General features: G+C 50.5%; 1 protein-coding gene across 1 annotated transcript in view; it reads right to left on the reverse strand.

Moving 5' to 3' along the window:
- Nucleotides 1-18,738, reverse strand: part of Otog (otogelin) — a 74,938-nt gene that overhangs the window by 22,561 nt on the left and 33,639 nt on the right. Inside the window, exons 25-34 of the mRNA XM_013148031.3 lie at nucleotides 17,286-17,424; nucleotides 15,657-15,791; nucleotides 15,213-15,359; nucleotides 14,828-14,947; nucleotides 13,043-13,159; nucleotides 12,419-12,575; nucleotides 9,386-9,412; nucleotides 6,898-7,065; nucleotides 2,008-2,286; nucleotides 115-232 (exon numbers count right to left, since the gene is read on the reverse strand). Of these exons, the coding sequence (XP_013003485.2) occupies nucleotides 115-232; nucleotides 2,008-2,286; nucleotides 6,898-7,065; nucleotides 9,386-9,412; nucleotides 12,419-12,575; nucleotides 13,043-13,159; nucleotides 14,828-14,947; nucleotides 15,213-15,359; nucleotides 15,657-15,791; nucleotides 17,286-17,424 (1,407 nt within the window). The remainder of the gene's footprint in view (nucleotides 1-114; nucleotides 233-2,007; nucleotides 2,287-6,897; nucleotides 7,066-9,385; nucleotides 9,413-12,418; nucleotides 12,576-13,042; nucleotides 13,160-14,827; nucleotides 14,948-15,212; nucleotides 15,360-15,656; nucleotides 15,792-17,285; nucleotides 17,425-18,738) is intronic.

The following is an 18,738-nucleotide window of genomic DNA, read 5'->3' on the forward strand; positions in this document are numbered from 1 at the left end:
GGTTGCATACAAGCCTGTGCATGTGTATATGTGCGTACAAGCATGCACACATATATGCCCAAGCACACTAGTGCACACGTCTTGACTCCACACACACAGTCCCTCCCCCGGCACCTGGGCACATCTTGGCATCTGGCTGCGCCTGGGTCCCGGCAGGTTTGGAAGCAGGGGCTGGCACAGGCATCATAGCGCCATTCACAGATGGGGTAGGTGGCCCCCAACGACTTGGCATCTAGAAAGGTGACCCCCCCCATAGTCTGAGTAAGGTGTCATGGCACAGAAGCACCCAAGCACTCAGCCCCTGCCCTCCCAGCCCAAGAGGAGACAGGAGGAGGGAAGAAGGGGCTGTCTCCCTGGTGATGGATTGATACCACAAGGCTGGGGTGCTGCAAACCGGGTATAGTGCCAAGCCTGGGGTAGGATCTGGTAGGTAGTTGCAGCTGGGCTTTGGGGGGATAGGGAGGACACCTGGGCTCTTGATCTCTCCATGCAACTCCCCATCACCCTCCCCTCTGGTGCCAGGCTTGCCCTACATGATCTTCCCTTGCCCTAGCTCTGGCTGGAACACCAACAACCTCCATAGAAGCAAGAATCCCTCTCTCAAAAGGGGAGGTGAGGTGCTGGGGACTCTTCCCAGTTGAGCCCAAGGCCCTCCTGGGCATCTGGTCATTGACAGGCAAAAGAGCCACTTTCTCCCAGTGCTTCCTCTGTTCCCCAGGAGCCTTCCTGGAGGATTCTTTGAGTGCATATGAGCATGGTCCTTGCTGCCCCGAAGCTGGGCTAATGCTAATGAGCAAGGCGGCAGCTGTGTCTTAAACAGCACCAAGTGTTCCACGCAATTGGTCTTCCTAGTCATCCTGAAGTAGGCCACTGTCATTACTCCCAGGTTACAGAGGATTTTGTAAACACAGATGATAAAGGGAAAATAAACTTTTACAAGGGAGATAGTCTCAAAGATACCCTGCAGCCAGTGCCTTGATACATGAAGGAAAGATCTGCAGCCTGTTCTGGAGGGGTCTTGGAGCTGGCAAAGGACCAGTCTCTGAATTCACAGCCTCGAAGGGAGGGACAGGCAGACTCTGTGGAAGGCTGGAGAGAGCAGCTCCACCCTGCTAGTCCCTCTAATGCCCTGAGTCCCGCACTGTGCCTAGAATCTGAGCCAAGATCTGATACCTGGGTGCACTTGCTATGTGTCAGGCCCACAGGGATGCCCATAGGGCCAGTCAAACCTCCCCAGATCTTTTTGAGGCATTTTGTAGGTGAGTGACAGAATAAAGACAAGGAGAACCCCCTCTAAGTGCCAGGGACAGGGTTAGAATTTGAACTCAGGGCTGTCCAGCTGCACATCTGAGCTCTTTCTGCATGCTCCAGTGTCTTCTAGAGGAGAACTCTGAGAGTTCTGCTGTCACAGCTGAGGATGACTCTGTCCTGGTGGGTAGATGTCATCAGGGGACTCACCCATGTCAGCTGAATGTAAGCATGGCTCCTCTGGGTTACGCAGAGGATGGCATTTTGGGGCCAGTGGCAGGTTGAGCATTGGTCTTAGTAGCAAAGAGCAGGGAGCTGCCCCATCAGTGGTTGCTGGGCCCCCCCAGGGAGAGAGGGAGGCAGCTGGCTGCTCAGCTGGCCCCAGAGAGCCATCCTTAAGCTCACAGGCAGGCATCCCAAGAAACCTGAGCTGCAGGCTCCCCAAGCTGTCACCAGGATCTCTTCTCCCCTCACTCTCACAAAGGCCATGTATTTTTAGCCCATATAATTGACCTGGGACAATAGTAGGACCCAGGAAATTGGCTGGGCCCCAAGCCACACAGTTCATAGCTTCCTAGGCCACTAACATGACAGACACAACTGCCCATTCCAGAGTGGCCCCCATGGCCTCCATGTGCTAGGAGCATGAGGGCTCTGTCTCTTGAGGAACTGGAAGTGGGCAGTGGGAAGAGGGCAGGAAGAGAGGCTGAATGAGCCTCTTGTGCCAAGGACCCGGGATGGTGGTGGGTGGGCACCTACCCAGGAGGCGGAAGAGCGTGCCCTTGCGAAATGCCTCCGTGTGCTCATAGAGCCGCAAGGCCAGCACAGATCCCGACACGTACAGGAAGCAGCCAGGCTTTGCCAGGGACTCCAGGGCCACCAGGCCCTCCCTCCATGTTCCCCGGTGCAGCGAGAAGGAGGCACGGTGCCGGAAGGCTTCGCCGTCCTGCCACTTAGCCAGCTCCACCGACCCGTTGGCCGTGACGTGCAGGAAGAAGTTGGGTCTGTCCGAGGCCTCCAGGGAAACCACGTCTGGGTCTGTACAGAGCCACATGGGTAAGGTCAGCACAAGGTGTCCAGCACTCAGTAACTCCGGATGACAGCCCCATTGGTCAACCTGCACCCTCCTCCTTCTGCCCTACCTTCTGCCCACGTCACCTCAGTCTGGGGATGTGAAGGGTCACAGAAGCCCCTGGACATGGCCAGCTTTCCCTCTCCCAGCCCTGCTTCCGCTCCTTCCTTCCCTCTTTTTTCGGCAAACACTCCTGAGAGTCCGCTGTGTATCTGGTGTTACTTCAAATGCCCAAGATTCAGCAGCAAACAAAGCAAATGGCCACCCTGGAGGAGCTGCCTGCTGTGGGATATATGGGACAAGCTGGGGCTTGGGGACTTGCTGGGTTTCATGTCCTCACTTCGGTCCTGTTCCTCTTAGAGTCCTGGCGGGTCAGAGCTGGGGGCCCCTATCCAACCCCCACTGGCAAAAGAGTACCAGAGAGAAAGCTTACCCAGAGACCAGGAGCCTTATGTCTCATTTCCTGGCTCTGGAGAGCCAATTTCTAGAGCACCAGGGTGGCTGCCAGGTGGCAAATCCCCACCCCTCCCCACAGGGTCCTGCAGATCCCAGAGTTCCAAGTCCACAAGCAGGTATACAGAATGTCCCTGGGTCTGAGTCCTGGGTCCCCATATGGGCTGCGGTCAGAGGCAGCACGAGGGATGTGTGGGAGGCCGGGCTACAGCCTGGCACGCCTTCACCCCTCACCCACCTCCCGTGTCCCCTTACACTTCCCTAGGCAGCCAGGAGACACGCAGCAAGCAGAGGAAGAATTCGTTCTTGACATTAAGAACAACTGCTCTTTATAAATGGCTTCCTAGGCCAAGGAAGCCTTTTCCTGCCTGCAGTTAAATTCCTTGGGGATCAGGAACAAGTCTATTCTCACCACTCACTCAATATGGAAATCAGGATAGTTCTTAAAATTTTAGCTGCAGCAACTAGGCAAGAGAAAAAAGGAATACAAATAGGAAAATAAACAAGTCAGATTATGCTAGTTTGCAGATGTCTTCTATACTTAGAAGACCCTAAAGACTCAGCATTGTAGCAGTGTAGCAGGACATAAAATCAACACTTAAAAAATTAATAGTTTTACCATGCACTGGTAATGGACTGGCTGAGAAAGAAATCAGGAAAACAATTCCACTCACAATAGCTTCAAATAAAATGAAATCCCTAGGGATCAATTTCACCAAAAGGTGAAAGCTCTCTACATGGAGAACTTCACAACACTGAAGAAAGAAACTGAAGAAAACACCAGAAGATGGAAGGACTCCCGCGTTCACGGACGGGCAGGATGAGCATTGTCAAGATGACTGTATTACAAAAAGCAGCCTAGGGCCGTGGATTTAGCTCAGCAGCATAAGCGCCTGCCTGGCAAGCGCAAGGTCGTGAGTTCAATCCCCGGTACAAAAAAAAAAAAAAAAAAAAGCAACCTATAGGCTCAATGAAATCCCATCAAAATATCAATGACATTCTTCACAGAACTAGAAAAACCAACCCTAAAATTTATGTGGAAGTACAGAAGACTCAGAATTCCGAGAGCAATCAAAAAGAGAGAGAAAGCCTGGAAGCTCATGATACCTGACTTCAAATTGCACTATAAAAGCCATAGTAACAAAAAGAGCATGGTACCGGCGCAAAAATAGACACATAGACAAATGGAACAGAATAGAGGCCACAGAAACCAGCCCACGCAGCCACAGCCATCTGATTCTGGACAAAGGAGCCAAAAATATCTGTTGGCCAAAAGACAGCCTTTTAAACAAATGATACGGGGAAGACTAGATATTGTAGCAGACTGAAACTAGATACCCATCTCTCATCCTCTTCAAAAATCAATTCAAAAAGGATCAAAGTCCTAGGAACAAGACCCAAAGGCCTGAAATGTCAAAAGAAAACATATGGGAAACACTTGAAGCCATAGGAACAGACAAAGACTTCCTGGGCAGGGCTCCAGTAACACTGCGTCAACAAATGAAATTATATCAAATTTAAAAGTTTCTCTACAGCAAAGGAAACACTTACCAGAGTAAAGAGACATCCTGCAGAATGAGAGAAAATATTTACCAGTTACTCTTTCAACAGAGGATTAATATCTAGAATATATAAAGAACACAAAATAACACCTATACACACAAAATCACATAGCCTGATAAGCACATGGGCGAATGAACTGATAGATACTTCTCAAAAGAAGTGCAAATGGCCAATAACTACATGAAAAAACACTCACCATTTCCAGCCATTAGGGAAAAGCAAATCAAAGCTACTTTTGAGGTTCTATTTCACCCAATCAGAATGGCTATCATCAAGAATTCAAAAATAAAACTGGGTGTGGTGGCGCACACCTATAATCCCAGCACTCGGAAAGCTGAGGCAGGAGAATTGCTGTGAGTTTGAGGCCAGCCTGAGCTACACAGTGAGTTCAGGGTCAGCCTGAACTACACAGCAAGACATAGCAACACTCTGTCTCAAAACAAAACAAGACACACCAAAAATAAATAAATAAAGAGATAAGACCTTTGGTAACTCTTTGGTGTACACTTATGGCATTTAAAATCAGCATATTTGGGGAATACCTGCATACCCACGTTATTGTGGCACAACTCACAATAGTCAAGATATGGAACCCCCTTGGGGCCCATACACAGAAGCACAGATAAAGAAAACGTATGTTCACGAAATGGAGTCCCCTTCGCTGTGAGGAAGCATGGAATTCTGTCACCTGTAGGAAAGTGGGTGGCTTGGGAGGACATCACATTGTGTGAAATAAAAGACTCAGAAAGACAAAGGTCACCCGCTTCCCTAACATGTAGAATCTAAAAAAGATGACAAGAAAGTAGAAGGGAGACTCTTAATAGACAACAGGAAGGGAATAAAGAATAAAATGAGGGGGAAGGGGGTATAAAGGTGGGGAATGGTGGCGTGAATGTGAGCAAAATGTATTACACGCTCTGAAACCTCCCCAGTGTGAAACTGGGAGATGGTGGGGCCAGGGAACAACAGAGAGGTTCAATGACCAAAGCACGCTGTGTGTACAAATCTGCCGAAAGGAAACCCATAAACCTGTATCATTAATAAAAAAAAAAGAGAGAGAGAGAGTGAAAAAATCCCTATGGGAACTTAGTGAAGTGGACACTTTTGCAGCGGCAGCAGCAGCAGCAGATACACACTGAGTGCCAGGCACCGTCCTAAGCACTGGGGACCCACAGACAACATTCGAGGCCCAATGACCCAGCTGACAACGGCCAGAGGGGCAGGACTGAGGCCTGGAGGGAAAAAGCCAGCACCCAGGATCTTCAGTACCACACAGCGGGCGCCAGGGTGGCTTGCAGGAGCTGGCCCAAGGACAGAGCACTCACTCAGGCTGTGTCACCCCTTCTCAGAGCCCTGGCTGCAAGGTTGGCCCAGAACACGGATTCTCAGCCTCCTGAAGTCCTGTTCACTGGGGAAGGGCTGAACCCAGACCCCAAGGCACACTGGCTCGTTTTAACTTAAAACACTCAAGTGACTGTCACCTTCGCTTCTCCAAGGCCTGTTTCTTCTTAACCCCTCGCCTCAAGAGCAGCATGGCATAGTGGTCTGGAAAACAGACCTTGGAACCCAAATCCCGGCTCGTCCCAACGCTGAGGAGCCCAGATCCCTTGGGTAAATTTTAGCATCTCCAGCCTCTGCACTCTCACTTATAAAGTGGGGAGACAGCAGCTGCAGGGAAGCCTGCACCCCCTGCCAACATACACACCTTATTTCCTGTACTAAAATAATGACTGGAGAACAGAAATCTCCCGCTAAGCCGATGGCCTAGTCTCTGAGAGCTCATGAGACATCCTTCCTTCCTGTCACGACCAATACTCTCTTGGGAGGCTAGAAGCACCTAGTTCATGTCTCCCAGGCCTCCACATGCAGCCATGTGATTCCTGTGTTCCCCCTGCACCCGGGCTCATACCACCACCAGTGTCACCCATCGCTGGGGACCTCAGCTGCATCTAGGCTGGGCAGCAACCAGTGTCCCCCCAACCCCTTACAGTGCCCTCAGGATGCTCCCAAGTCCCTTCTCAACTCCTTGCACTTTAAAGCGATGTTGCTTATTTCAAGCAGCCATTCCGCCTCCCCCAGACTGAGCCAGGGGCTTTTCTCAGCGCCCCCTGGATGCTGTGACTGCCTCGGCTATGTCATTTTCCCCATGGGACTGTGTCTGTCACATCCCCAATCCCCAGTGCCCAGCTGTGTGCCTGATCTGAGAATACATGGTCAGTGGGAGAAGGCCAGCAGAGGCTGGGGGAGGACAAGGAGGAAAAAGGGAAGAGGAGGGAGGAAGAGGAGAGAGTTGTTCCTGGGCTTTCTGACCACAGGATGCCTACAGAGAGGTGCAAAGGTCCATCTAGGGCGTGGTCTCCTAGTATTTTCTGGAAAGGATCCTTTTTTTTCTCTTCACCCAGGCTAAAAAACTGACCAAAAAGCCCTGGCTGAGCCAGGAACCAGGCAGCTGTCGAGCCCGTCTCTTCAGGCACACAGTTGGCTCAGGGCCTCGAACCCTCTCCTCCTCCGGCACCTGCCTCCCTCCCAAAAGAGACCACCGGGCCAGGGCTGGTGCTTACCATGGGCTGCGGCCTTGTACAGAGCAGCTGTGAGCAGGAAGCTCGAGATGTCCCCTGGCGCCACCTCCTCTGCCTTGACTAGGGCTACGCCGTTGCCCACCGCCTTCTTGACCACCAGGGCACCGCCGGCTGCCACACTGGACAGCTGGTAGGGGCCCTTACCTAGTGCTGGAGAGAAGAGTCCAGTCAGAGCCCCAGCTGCCACCCCACCTTCGAATGCCTGTCAGAGGTGGAAAGAGGAAAGACCCAGGTTGGTGTGGGGGCTGGGGTGGCTTCTGATCCAGGCCACGGAGACCTTGATGTGCATGAGAAGGAACGGACAAAACCCCAGGCTGTCAGACTCCTTCCACAGGGAGTGTAGGAAGAAGACCACCTCTGGGAACATCTGGGTCCCTGAATGTGTCTCAGTGCCCATCTAACTCCTCACACATGACCCTTACAGCCACTACTCCGTTCAGGGGCACCTGGGGAAGGTGACAGCACACTTGGCCTCTCCCCACCACGGTCTGAGGATGCAGATAGGCCAAGCTCAATGTCTGTGCTAAGACGTTTATTTTAAGCGTGTGTCACCATCATATCAGGGGGGATCCTGGAATTAAGGGTGTGAGCTGGAGTGGGGCATGGGTGGCCCTGCCCTCCGGTGCCTCCTCCCCACAGCCACCTGAGTCCCCTTCCATCCACATTTCCTGGGGACTCACCTCTGGCTTCCCTTAGCCTTTACGATAGAACTGACGTGTCCCATCTGAGTCCAGGGGCTCTTCGCCCCTGGTCCCATCCCTCTGTGGGCCCCCTAACTGTCTGGCTTTTGCCACACTGAACTTCTCTTGCGCTATGTCCTAGCTGGGCCTTCAGCATGCTCTTCCACCCGCTCGGAGTAGGCTCCCCGCTTTGTGCCTGGCGAACACCTACTCGGTCTTTGGGAATGAGCTGAAATGTCACCTCCGTGGTGAGTTCTCCCTGCACCCTCTCCTGTCTCTCACACACACAGTGTCCTTCCTCCTCTGCACTCTGACAGCCTTTGGAGAAGCCACACAGCGGTCACCGTTTTATGATGAGGATCTGAACTGGGGGTTCACACCTGTGCCCCCCCACTAGCCGTGAGGCAGGCAGTGCTGTGCTAGGAAATGGTTAACAACCAGCCCTCAGGAAGAAAAAAGAGAGAAAAAGAAAATAAATAAGCAAACAAAACCGAACATATGTTTGCTGGTTTCGCGGTGGCTCATTTCAAACCACCAACTGAACGTGGAGTCAGGGACTCACTTGCTGCAGGCCAGCTCAGCACACTGCTGTGACAGGTCCCACTTACCACGGACGTTCCAGCACCCCACAGGGGCCCAGACTAGAGAAAATGCTGGTAGAGGAACAGAGCAAGGCAAGGATCAGTGAGTGGGTGGATGGGTAGGTGGGGGATGCTAGAAACAGCTTGTCCTTTGCCAGTTACTGCCACCCGAAATGCCACAGAACGGGGAAAACTGCTCAGACTCTTGCTGAAATGTCTTGCCTGATGTCAGGGTGACCTTGCCTGTCCTTGAAACTGCAACTCTCCCCCTTACGGATGCATCCTTTAGGAGTTAAAGGTTTGGGGCCATCAGGGGTCCCTAAGGGCTACCCTTTTGGCTGGATCATCTCTGAGTTATGGTGCCACACCCTGATCCAGCCTTCGCCTCGCAAAACCCCTCACTGGTGTCCTTGTCAGTAGTCTGTCCCTTCCATCCCAACCACTATACTCTCGTCAGAGAGGAATTTCTCAAACCAAAGTCAGATAAACCAGAAAACTGAGGACAAGTTCTGTCCTATACCCACATAGCCTGGCACCTAGGGGAAGGGGTCAGGGTGAAAGGGTCTGATTGTGGCCCAAATGGATGAAATTCAGCATTAAAAACTACTCTGGGCAGGTTCTCCCATTTCCTGTTGCCCATTCAACCCAGTGAAAAAATGACAAAGTGGGTCTAACACTGGAAACTGATCTACTTCAGGTCCTAAGCTGTGACCTGTCATCTCACCCTTACTAATAATAATCTAAATATTAAAGCACATATAACTGCCTGGTCATCTCGGCTATATTTGAAGATGGATCCAACAGGCTGTATGTTCTGTCCCAGCCTTCCTCAGAAGGAGCAATTTACATTTGCTTTTGCTAACTCTCAACTTCGGGGAACCGAGATGACCAGCCCTGGGTCTGACGAGCTCACAGGAGGCTGTGGAGCTGGCATCTTGGTGTCAATGGGGCTTTACTTCCCGGTGAAGCCGCTGTGGGTGAGCACAATCTCTGGCTCCACATGGGGAATTACTGGGCGCACAGTCCCCGACATCCCTGGGCCCTGCACTGTCAGGGTCCTCTCTGCGTGATGGAGAGAGCTCTTGTCTTGCATGTCACAGCTCTTCCAGAGCAGTGGACTCTCAGACAGGCAGGGGCTGATGTGGCCGGCACAGAAGCAGGGCTAGCAGTGCTCTGGCCCTGAGGATCATTTAGGGGTTATGGGCTTACCTTTGTTAAAGAAATCACAGTCATATGCTGAAAAAGAGAACAGAGACTTCTTAAGAACCAGTGCAGCCTGGAATAGATGGCCAGAGCCAGAGCCCCTGGCATCCCAGCCTCCCTCCTTCCTCAAGAGCTGGGCCTGTCCTGCCTCCCAAACTTCAAAATTCAAGGATAGTCTTCTTCCCAGATCCTGAAGTGGGAAGGGGACCAAGCCCCTCCCTCTGCAGTGTCCTTAGTTCAGCAGAGAAGCCTCCACCAACCAGTCCAGAGAGGACAAGCGCCTGCAAGCATGGACTCAGCGCGCCCCCTTGTGGCACAGCCTGGCACTCTCCTAGGGCCTTGGCTGTGGGTTTCTAGGTGCACAGGAGCCTGAAGGACCCACAATAAAGGCTGAAGAGGACCTGCTTCACTCGTAAGCACGGTCTGAAGAGAGCCATCAACTCCACTCCAGGCCTCAACCCCATGGTCAATACACTTAGCATTGCATTCTTTTTAAATGCATTACGAGTCAGGAGTCTACTGCCTTGCATTTGTGGATGAAATGTTTGAATTAAAAATTAAAATATAGCCAAGTCACAAGTTTCAGGTGTGTAGCCTGGCAATGGGAGGTGACCCAGGAGAGTAGGTTTTGTTAGGGTCAGACCACAGTTCAAATTCCACCTCTCTCTCTCATCAGTTGCATAGGTAAATTACCTTATCATATCTGAAACTGAGGGTCCTCCTCTTCAGTGGAACCACTACTGGCCTGCCTGGACTCCCTGGGTCAGGCAAAGTGCTCACTTCCGGTAACAAATTTAAAGGGGCCCCCAAAACCTCAGTAAAGATCGCAAAATTTGTCAGAATCAAAATGGAGTCGTCTGTGTCCACCCCTAACAGCAAGAATGAAATAGCAAATAAAGGCAGGAGAGCATGAAGGAAAGGCCCTCTCACAGGAAAGCCTGGTCATGAGACCCAGTCACAAAAGCTTCTCCAGAGCCTCAACATGGCCCAAAGGTCACAACACTTGCACAAACAATACTTCTGCAAGGACATCTGTCCTACAACTGTCTGTTCAGCTTTGGACTGATACCAACTTTATTAATACCTGCACATCTTTGAGATTTCACTTCTTATAACCAATGACTACTGTGTCAAACTAACTCATATAGTTCTCCTCACTTTGCTTTTAAAAACTTCCCCCCGGCCTTAGTCTTCTTGGAGACCTCCACAGCTTATTATGGCTGATATGTTCTCGTTCTGATGCGCTGCTGTTCCCAAACTAACTTACCAATTTCTGGAGAATATTTCCTTATGCGTATTTAGACTGACATGAGAAGTGCTACTTTCATGCAATGTTTCTAACATATCAAAATTAACAATGATTCGCAACAGAATATCAAAAGGTTAAAATAAAGATCGGATCACATAACGGTGTTCCACAGCAGAACCAGAGCAGAACGCAAAGCAAAAGGAAAAATCAGTAATATTGATCTTTTGAGAACTCGTTCATCTAGGATATTTTTGTAACATTTTAATTTCTTAAGAATTATTGCATCCAAATGTCACTGCACTCGGTTCCCCAGTTTTCTGGTGGTCCTTTACTCTCACACCCCAGGAACACCTCGTTCTAGTGCAAGTTATCAAATGATGCCCCTGGGCCTGGCTCCTGCACGAGTGGGTCCCCATTCTTCCAGAAGTTCAGTCATCCAAGAAGTAGAGGGCGAGGGACCAGCTGGGGACAGGGCATTTAAGGCAAAGACAGGATCCTGGAACAGTCAGCAGAGGTAAGGGAGGTTCCCATCTTCTTCCTGAGGTCCTTTGTCGGAGCCCTCAGGGTTCAGACACATCACACCCACTGTGCCAAGCACTATACGTGTACTCTTCTTTTGCCTCCACTGCAGACAGGGAGTCCACAGTGCAAGGACAGTGCCCAGGTCACCTAGGTTGGTGTAGGACCTGGGCCATCACCACTGTGCACCTACCATGGGTGCACTCACACAGGACAATCCATTGTGTCCAAGAACAAGTAAGAAGTAACTAATTCAGCTTCTGTGTATTTATTTCATCTTTTCAACATTAGTTTTTCTATATTTAATATGTATTAGTTATATTTAATATATTAATAGTTAATCTTAATGGCACTTTACACCATTTTGTATGTTTTTAAATATACCTCTATGCTATGGGAATATATGTGTGTGTATATGTGTGTGTGTGTGTGTGTGTGTGTGCGCGCGCTCAAATAATTTCATATTTTTGGGGTGCAGTGGTGCATGCCTGTAGTCTCAGAACTCAGGAGGCTGAGGCAGGAGGATCACAAGTTCAAGCTCAGTCTTACCAACATAGCAATTTAGAAAGACCTTGTCTCAGGGGCTGGGGGTTTAGCTCAGCGGCATAAGCACCTGCCTGGCAAACAGGTGGTCGTGAGTTCGATCCCTGGTACCGATAAAAATGAAAAAGACAAAAAAAAAAAAAAATAGAAAGACCTTGTCTCAATGTAAAAAAACAAAACAAAACAAAGCCTGGGAGTGTAGCTCAGTGCAAAGGCCCTCATTCAATTCCCAGTGCTGTAAATGTAATTATTCATTTGTTTATTCATTTATTGGTAGAGGTGTTTAATCAACAATGTTAGCAGATCACCCTGCTTGAGTGAGTGGGTAGATGCTGCCTCTGCAGAGGGTTTTTACAGTCATTACCTGCTTGAACCTCACAACAAACCAGGTAGGTGGGTCCAGTCCTATTTTTCAGAAGTGGAAATTGCACCCCAGAGAGGCTGGATAACTTGTCCAAAGTCACACAGCACACAGATGGCAGTGCTGGGCTTGGAACTCGTATAGCAAAGCAGTGCAGAGCACAGGTTTGCACCACTGTCTGGGGTGGACCTGGCTCTGTCACTAACCTGGGTGACCTCAAGAGCACTGGAGAACCTCTCTGTGGGCCGCAGATTCCCCAAGTGGACCTATCTTAAAGGGCAGTGGTACCTGACACATACTGAGTACTCAGGAAATGTCGCCCTCACCCATGCTGCCCCCCCCGGGGTGACAGGTGCGGGACACTCACGGCAGAGGCGGGGGGTCCGCCAGTCAATGGCCACCCCGTGCTGGCAGCACTGGTGGGCGTAGGCAGACACGCTGGCACAGAAGCACTCGCAGTCACCACCCCGACTGCACCCACAGGTGTCCGTCAGGCAGTTTGAGTAAAACCAAGTGACATCAACCTGGGAGAGGTCAGAAGTCAGAGGTCAGAGGTCAGATCCGGAAGGTCAGACCTGCAGCTTTCTGGCTACTGCCCACCAGCTCGGACACGAAGAGGCCAAGGTGTAGGTGGAGCTGTGTGGGAAGGGCTGGCAGCTGGGCAGGGACTAAAGCCTTAAGGTGTAGGCGGTCACCCACATTCTCCTCCCTGAGCCCTGGGCAGAGCAGGCCAGGAGGCAGGGCCACATGACAGGTGGGTGAGTTCACTCTGCAGCAGAGCGTGCCGATGAGGAAGGCAGCTGGGCTGAGCTGGGCACACAGAGGGCTCGGAAACTGAGCAAAGAGGCAGACTGGAGGCAGGGGAGTGGCAGGTGCGAGTCCCCTCCCTGGACTTGAGGTGTCTCTTCAAGGCACGGAGAGCTCGGAGAGCAGAAGGGGCCCAAGAGAGTGGGAAGGGAAGCAGGAGGGGCTGGAGTGGGGGTCCACTCACCACAGGGTGACAGGTCTCAAACACCTCGCTGAGCAGGATGCTGCACACCTCCTTGGCGAAGGGTTCCCGGAGAGGATTAAGGACACACGTGTCCTGGGGCTCGAGGGCTTCTGGGCACTGAGGGCAGAGATGGCACTGCTGACCTCCCCACCCGCTGCATGCCTGTCACAGGGGAGTGTGCCCTGATCCTGCACCCGGATATTGATGTCTGTGAGTAACCCCCTCCCTGTGGGAGTAGAGGGGCCAACAACTTGTTTCAAACCAGGAGAACTGGCACAGAGATGCGATGGACACGGCTGTGTGTGCGCGATGATCTGCTTATGTACTAAGGCTGCACAGCTCATCTGCTGGAGTCTCTCCCTTGCTGACTTTGAGGAAGCAGGCAGCTGTGCATGCGGGAAACCCTTGAGGCCTGAAGAGCAGGTCTCCGGGGGCTGACGGGGCCTCTGCCCACCAGCTAATCAACGAGCTGGATCTTCAGTCCTACAGTCTCCAGGAGCTCATGCCACCCACAGCCACAGGAGGAGGCAGGGAAGGAATTCCTTCCCCGGTGAACACTCCAGGAGAGATTCCACCCTGCCTGTCACCTTGATGTAGCCTGTGAGTCATTAAGCAGAGGACTAAATTTCGTGCCCTGATTCCTGACCCAAATAAACTGAGGTAAGATGTGTGTGTTAATTCTGCCTCATAGCAACAGGTAACTAATACACATTTTCCTGATATCTGTTGAGCTCCTTTCCTCAGGCCCACATTTCCCCTGGAGCACCCCAGAACATAAAGAAATATGGGGGGTGAGCAATCACAAAGGGGTGAGTTGGCAGGGGAACAGCTTTGCCACCTTAGGATTGCACTGAGCTCCAGGCCATGCCCAGCTGCTCTGCCTGCCCCATCCACACAGGTTCATCTCCATCTACTCCTCAGCAGAGAATTAGGTCTCTTAGTTAGAATGGCAAATAGGTAGCACTCATGTCACCACTCTCCATTGCTGCACCCATGACAGACAAAAGTAATAGATTGAAGTCCTCCTTCCAGCTGAACATGATACAAGACTATTTCTCAATGCAGCTTCCTAGGCTGTCTCTTCTGACTGCTCAGATTTGTCACATGAGGTGAAATCTATATATCATCCTTCTGCTAGCACAGCCCCCTTCACTCCACAGAGAACCACACAGAAGACAGGACCTACTCAAGATCACCCATTAAGTTAGTAGATGATCAAAGACGAGAAACCAGGTCTCAGGCTGAACTTGGTGCTGTTACCCTCCATAGTTCTTAGCTTGGCAGCTTCAACAGGAATCTTCCAAGCCTGAGGAACACTCCTCTCACTGCTTGCCCTGCCAGGTTTCCTCCCTCCCAGAGACCTTCTCTCTGAGGCATCCATCCATCCACACATGGCCTCTGCATTAACCCCAGCCCCAGTCCCACCTCCATCAGGAAGCCTTTTCCAAGGATGGTGTCAACCCGTATCCGTGTCTCCTCTGTGCGGTACAGAATGCCAGGCACCAGGCATGGGGATAGCTAAACTGGCCATGCTTCAGTGAGCTTTGCCTTCTCCACAAGGTGGCCATCTCTCCTAGGATGGAGACTTTGCCCTCTTCCAAGCCCTCCCCACTGCCTTGGGGCTTGGCCAAGTTCTCAGGCCACAAGACAGAGTCTAAGGCTAGGGATTCCGATCAAGAGCTGGAGAACAACCTCAGGAGCAGTGTCATGTTGATGACCCCCTTCCCCGACCCAGAGCCAGTGCCCATCCGACTGAGGGGTACAGCTAGCCTGGGGAGGCTTTACCTCAACTGCAGCCCAACTGCTGCCAAACTCCTGGGGGTTGGTTAACTCTAGGTTCTCCGGGGTCCGCATTTCATTGATGGTTTTTAAGTCAAAGTTCCCACAGAGGCCTGCCAGCTGGCCCTGAAAGAAAGGGCACCAGATCAGTGCAGACATACCAGGGGTGAGCATGCGTGGGAGGTTGCCATGAGCCCAGGAGTCTACTATGTACCCAAAGACAACTGCTGGGGGCTGCAGTGTGAAGCAGGACACAGCAATGTCAGAGAGGAAGGGCTCAGAGTGGAGTGGGTTGGATAGGACAGAGGCAGGCTCTTCTTGGCTCCTTGGAGAGGGACAGCTCATCCGAGGACACACAGTAGCTTGGTTCATGCGCTGCCCATGTGATTACCTGCCACTGAGGTCCTGCCTGCACATGCACTGTGGTCCTCTGGTCCCACAGGAGGGTAATGTGTTCCCGGGGGAAACGCGCCAGTGTAAAGAACCCTGCTTTCCATGTGTGGACCTCCTGCTTCTCATCCAGGAAGCTCTCAGGACTCTAGAGGGACAGGTGGTCAGTCTTGAGGCCTGAGTGTCCCCAGGACCTGCATCAGCCACAAAGCTTTTCCCAACTCCAGGACATCACCAATGCTTCTGCCTCCCTTGTGCAGAGACATCGGTTTTGTTTTTTGTTTTTTTGTTCCTGATCCAGCCAAGAAATTGAGCCTTAGCCCCTGACATGGAGGCACTGAAGCCCTCAGTTCTCTCCTGCCCCACCCCCTTCGTTCTCTCCTGCCCCAGCCCCTTGGTAACCTCTATGTTGTCTACACAACCCTCACTAGCACTGGGGCCTTACGGGATTTCCTGAGTCATCGTTGAAGATGATGAGCGAGTTCCCAACATTGATGGAAATAAATTTCCTGCAGATGATGCCAGAGCTGTAGCAGTTTACATTCTCTATGATCACAGAGAAGCTGAAATCTGATGTGCTCTGGGGAGAAAAGAAGTGAATCCAGTAAAATCAGGGAGCAAAGAGATCTCTCTGACTGCTTAGAGGTGGAGGGGACACGGACTCTGAAGTGGCTTTCAATCTGCTTTGTATTTGGCCATGTGACTTTGGATGACTTGAGTTCTCTGCTAGTTTTGTTACTGGGTGCCTCATATGGTATTAGCATGGAATAACTCTCCCAAAAGTACACAGCTAATGAATGAGTTAAGTAATTGATAGAACAGAGGTGTTTAGTGTCCAGAGACACCACCCTACCTACATCTCTGCTGTGGGCCAGTTCAAAGGATGGCCAGCCCAGTTCAAATGATGTAACCCTTTGTACAGCAATCTCAATTCTAAAACTCTAGACATACATCTGTATATCTAGCTGCTTTAATATTTAAATACTGGAAACCACCTAAACACCCATCCATGAGATATAATGAAACAAACTAGAGTATATTCTTTCCATAGAGCATGTATCAGCTGTTGAAAAGAAAATAATACATACTAACAATGCCCAAGGTATACTTTTAAATGAAAAAAAGCCAATTGCAGAATTCTATTCTCATAAAGTGCATGTACACACAACTGTGTGTACATGTGTGTGCATCCATGATGGAGAATGGTCTTGCAGGATTTATCCATTTTAGGAGAGCTTATATAGCAGGGAATGGGAACAGAAGAGGTGTGAAGGGAAATATATATTTTTGATATACTCTTCTATGTTGTTTTATATTTTAGTGACAAACATGCAATACGTTTGAAATCCTAAAAAAAAAAAAAAAAAAGATGAAGTCAATAATCTTCATCTTGGAGAGTTACAGAAATTGTGTGAAAGACCCCAGTACAATGCCTATCGTGCAGACGGATGCTCTGCATAAAAGGTTTCATCACTGTTATTGCTATTGCTCTTATATGGCGAGATAGATAGGCCTTAGTAAAACCAAGTTGCCCAGCGTGTCTAGCACTGTCCCATCTGCACAGCTGGTGCCCTTCTCTCCTTCTGGGAGATCTTGTCTTCACTGTGCCACCCACATCACACCCTTCTTCCTCTTGGTGAGCCAAGGACTTTAAGATGTGACTCCACATCAACTAACTTTCCAGCTACTGTAGATGAGCGGGTGACCTTCGGCAAGTTCCTTAAACTTTCAATTTGTTCATCTGTAAGCCAACGTTGGAGGTTGCTGTGAGGTTAAGTGAAAGAACCCACAAATATGACTCAGTAGGCCATCAGAGATTTACTGCAATAAAAGCTCAAAAACCATTAACTCTTTCTCCTACAGACAGCAAAAGAGCAAACTTCCCAGTCCCAACAGGGCAAGGTATAGAGGTGATTGGGGGGCAGTGGGGTTCCCTCCAGCTCTGGCAGCCACATCCCCTCCCACTCAGCCATGCATCAAACTGTAGCACAGCATGAAAGTGCATGAACAAGTCCTTGGACCCAGCTGCTGTGGGTTCCCTTGGAGCCAGCAGAGCAGACCTCCAGGAACTCACCTTGACCAGGTGTACTTTGCAGGCCCCCACGAAGTCGAATGGGAGCCCATCAAAGGTGCGGTAATGCCGGTCACCATAGGCAGTGCACGTAGAGGCGCAGGGGTGCAGGATGCACTGGAACAAGCCCTGCTGGCAGATGCTGAAACACACATGACAAATTCAAGGGCCACACTCCACCTCACACCCGAATACCCTTGACAGCCATTGCCTGCTGAGTGCACCCTGTGTACCACTGGGTAAAGGGTCAACAGACATCACCAACCCCAACAGAAGCAAGGAGAGTGTGATTGTGACCTCATTTTATGCAGGAAACATGGGGCCTACAGAGGTTAAGGACACTCAATAAGTAATAGAGCTGAGATTTAACCTAGGTCTTTGTGACTCCAAAGTTCACATTCTTTTTCACTAAATTTCTTCATTCAATACAGATTAAGTGCCTATGGCACCCAAGCATTCTTTCTTCCAGGAATTTGAGATATATCAGTGAACACCACAGCAAAATAAAAATATACATAATACCCTCTACTTTTTCTAGACGATGAAAGATACACGCTGAAACGTAAGAATATTTAGTCTGAGAAAGTCATAGGATATGTTGAAAGGTAGAGCATGCTCTGGGGGAGCAGGATGAAGGAATTGGGAATGGGTTACAACTTTGAATAGTGCTGGGAGGGGACACTAAGCTGAGACCTAGAGGAAGTGGAAGAGCTAACTAACTACATGGACATCTTGAAGCAGAGCATTCTGGGAAGATGCCCTAGGGAACAGTCAGGAGATAGCAAGGCTAAAATGGATAGCACATGGGCAATAGAGCAGAAGAGGAATTGAGAGACGTGGTGGACATCCAAATGACATGGCTCCAGGAAAACCCTGTAAGAATGGGAGCCTTTGCTAAGAATGAAAGAAGTCACTGGAGGATGCGGTTACAGAAGTGACAAGACCAAGACCGGTTTGTGTTTTACTCTGGCTGCTGCATTGAGCCTAAAGTGAAGCGGTTTAAGGGGAAGCAGAAAGACCAGTCTGGAGGAAATTGCAGCAAGTCAGGGAGGATACAGACAACGGTGGCTCAGCGAAGGGTGACAGCTGTGGGAGGAAGGAGAAGTTGTCAGACTTGGGGTGCCTGCTGAAGGCAGAACCCAAAGGATCTGCAGACCGGTTGGATCTGGGTAATGAGAAAGAAGACTCAGATGACTCTGGTGGTCTGGCCTGAGTAACTGGAGGAATGAAGCTTTCACTGACCCTGATGGGAAAGGCTAAGGGAGAAACAAGTTTGAGGGGAAAACTCAAGCGTCCAGTTTGAGATGCTCTGATTGTGAGATACTCATTAAACACACGCATGGGGATGCTCACCAGGGAACTGGGAGTTCAGAAGAGAGTTACTGTGGTCTGCGGGTAGGAAGCTGGGAGCCACCTGCATATAGGTAGCCTTACAGTTATGAAACTGGGTGAGTCA

This window comes from Cavia porcellus, unplaced genomic scaffold (assembly GCF_034190915.1).
Source record: "Cavia porcellus strain 051 isolate PalLab524CR breed Dunkin Hartley unplaced genomic scaffold, mCavPor4.1 scaffold_6, whole genome shotgun sequence".
NCBI classification, from domain to species: Eukaryota; Metazoa; Chordata; class Mammalia; order Rodentia; family Caviidae; genus Cavia; species Cavia porcellus.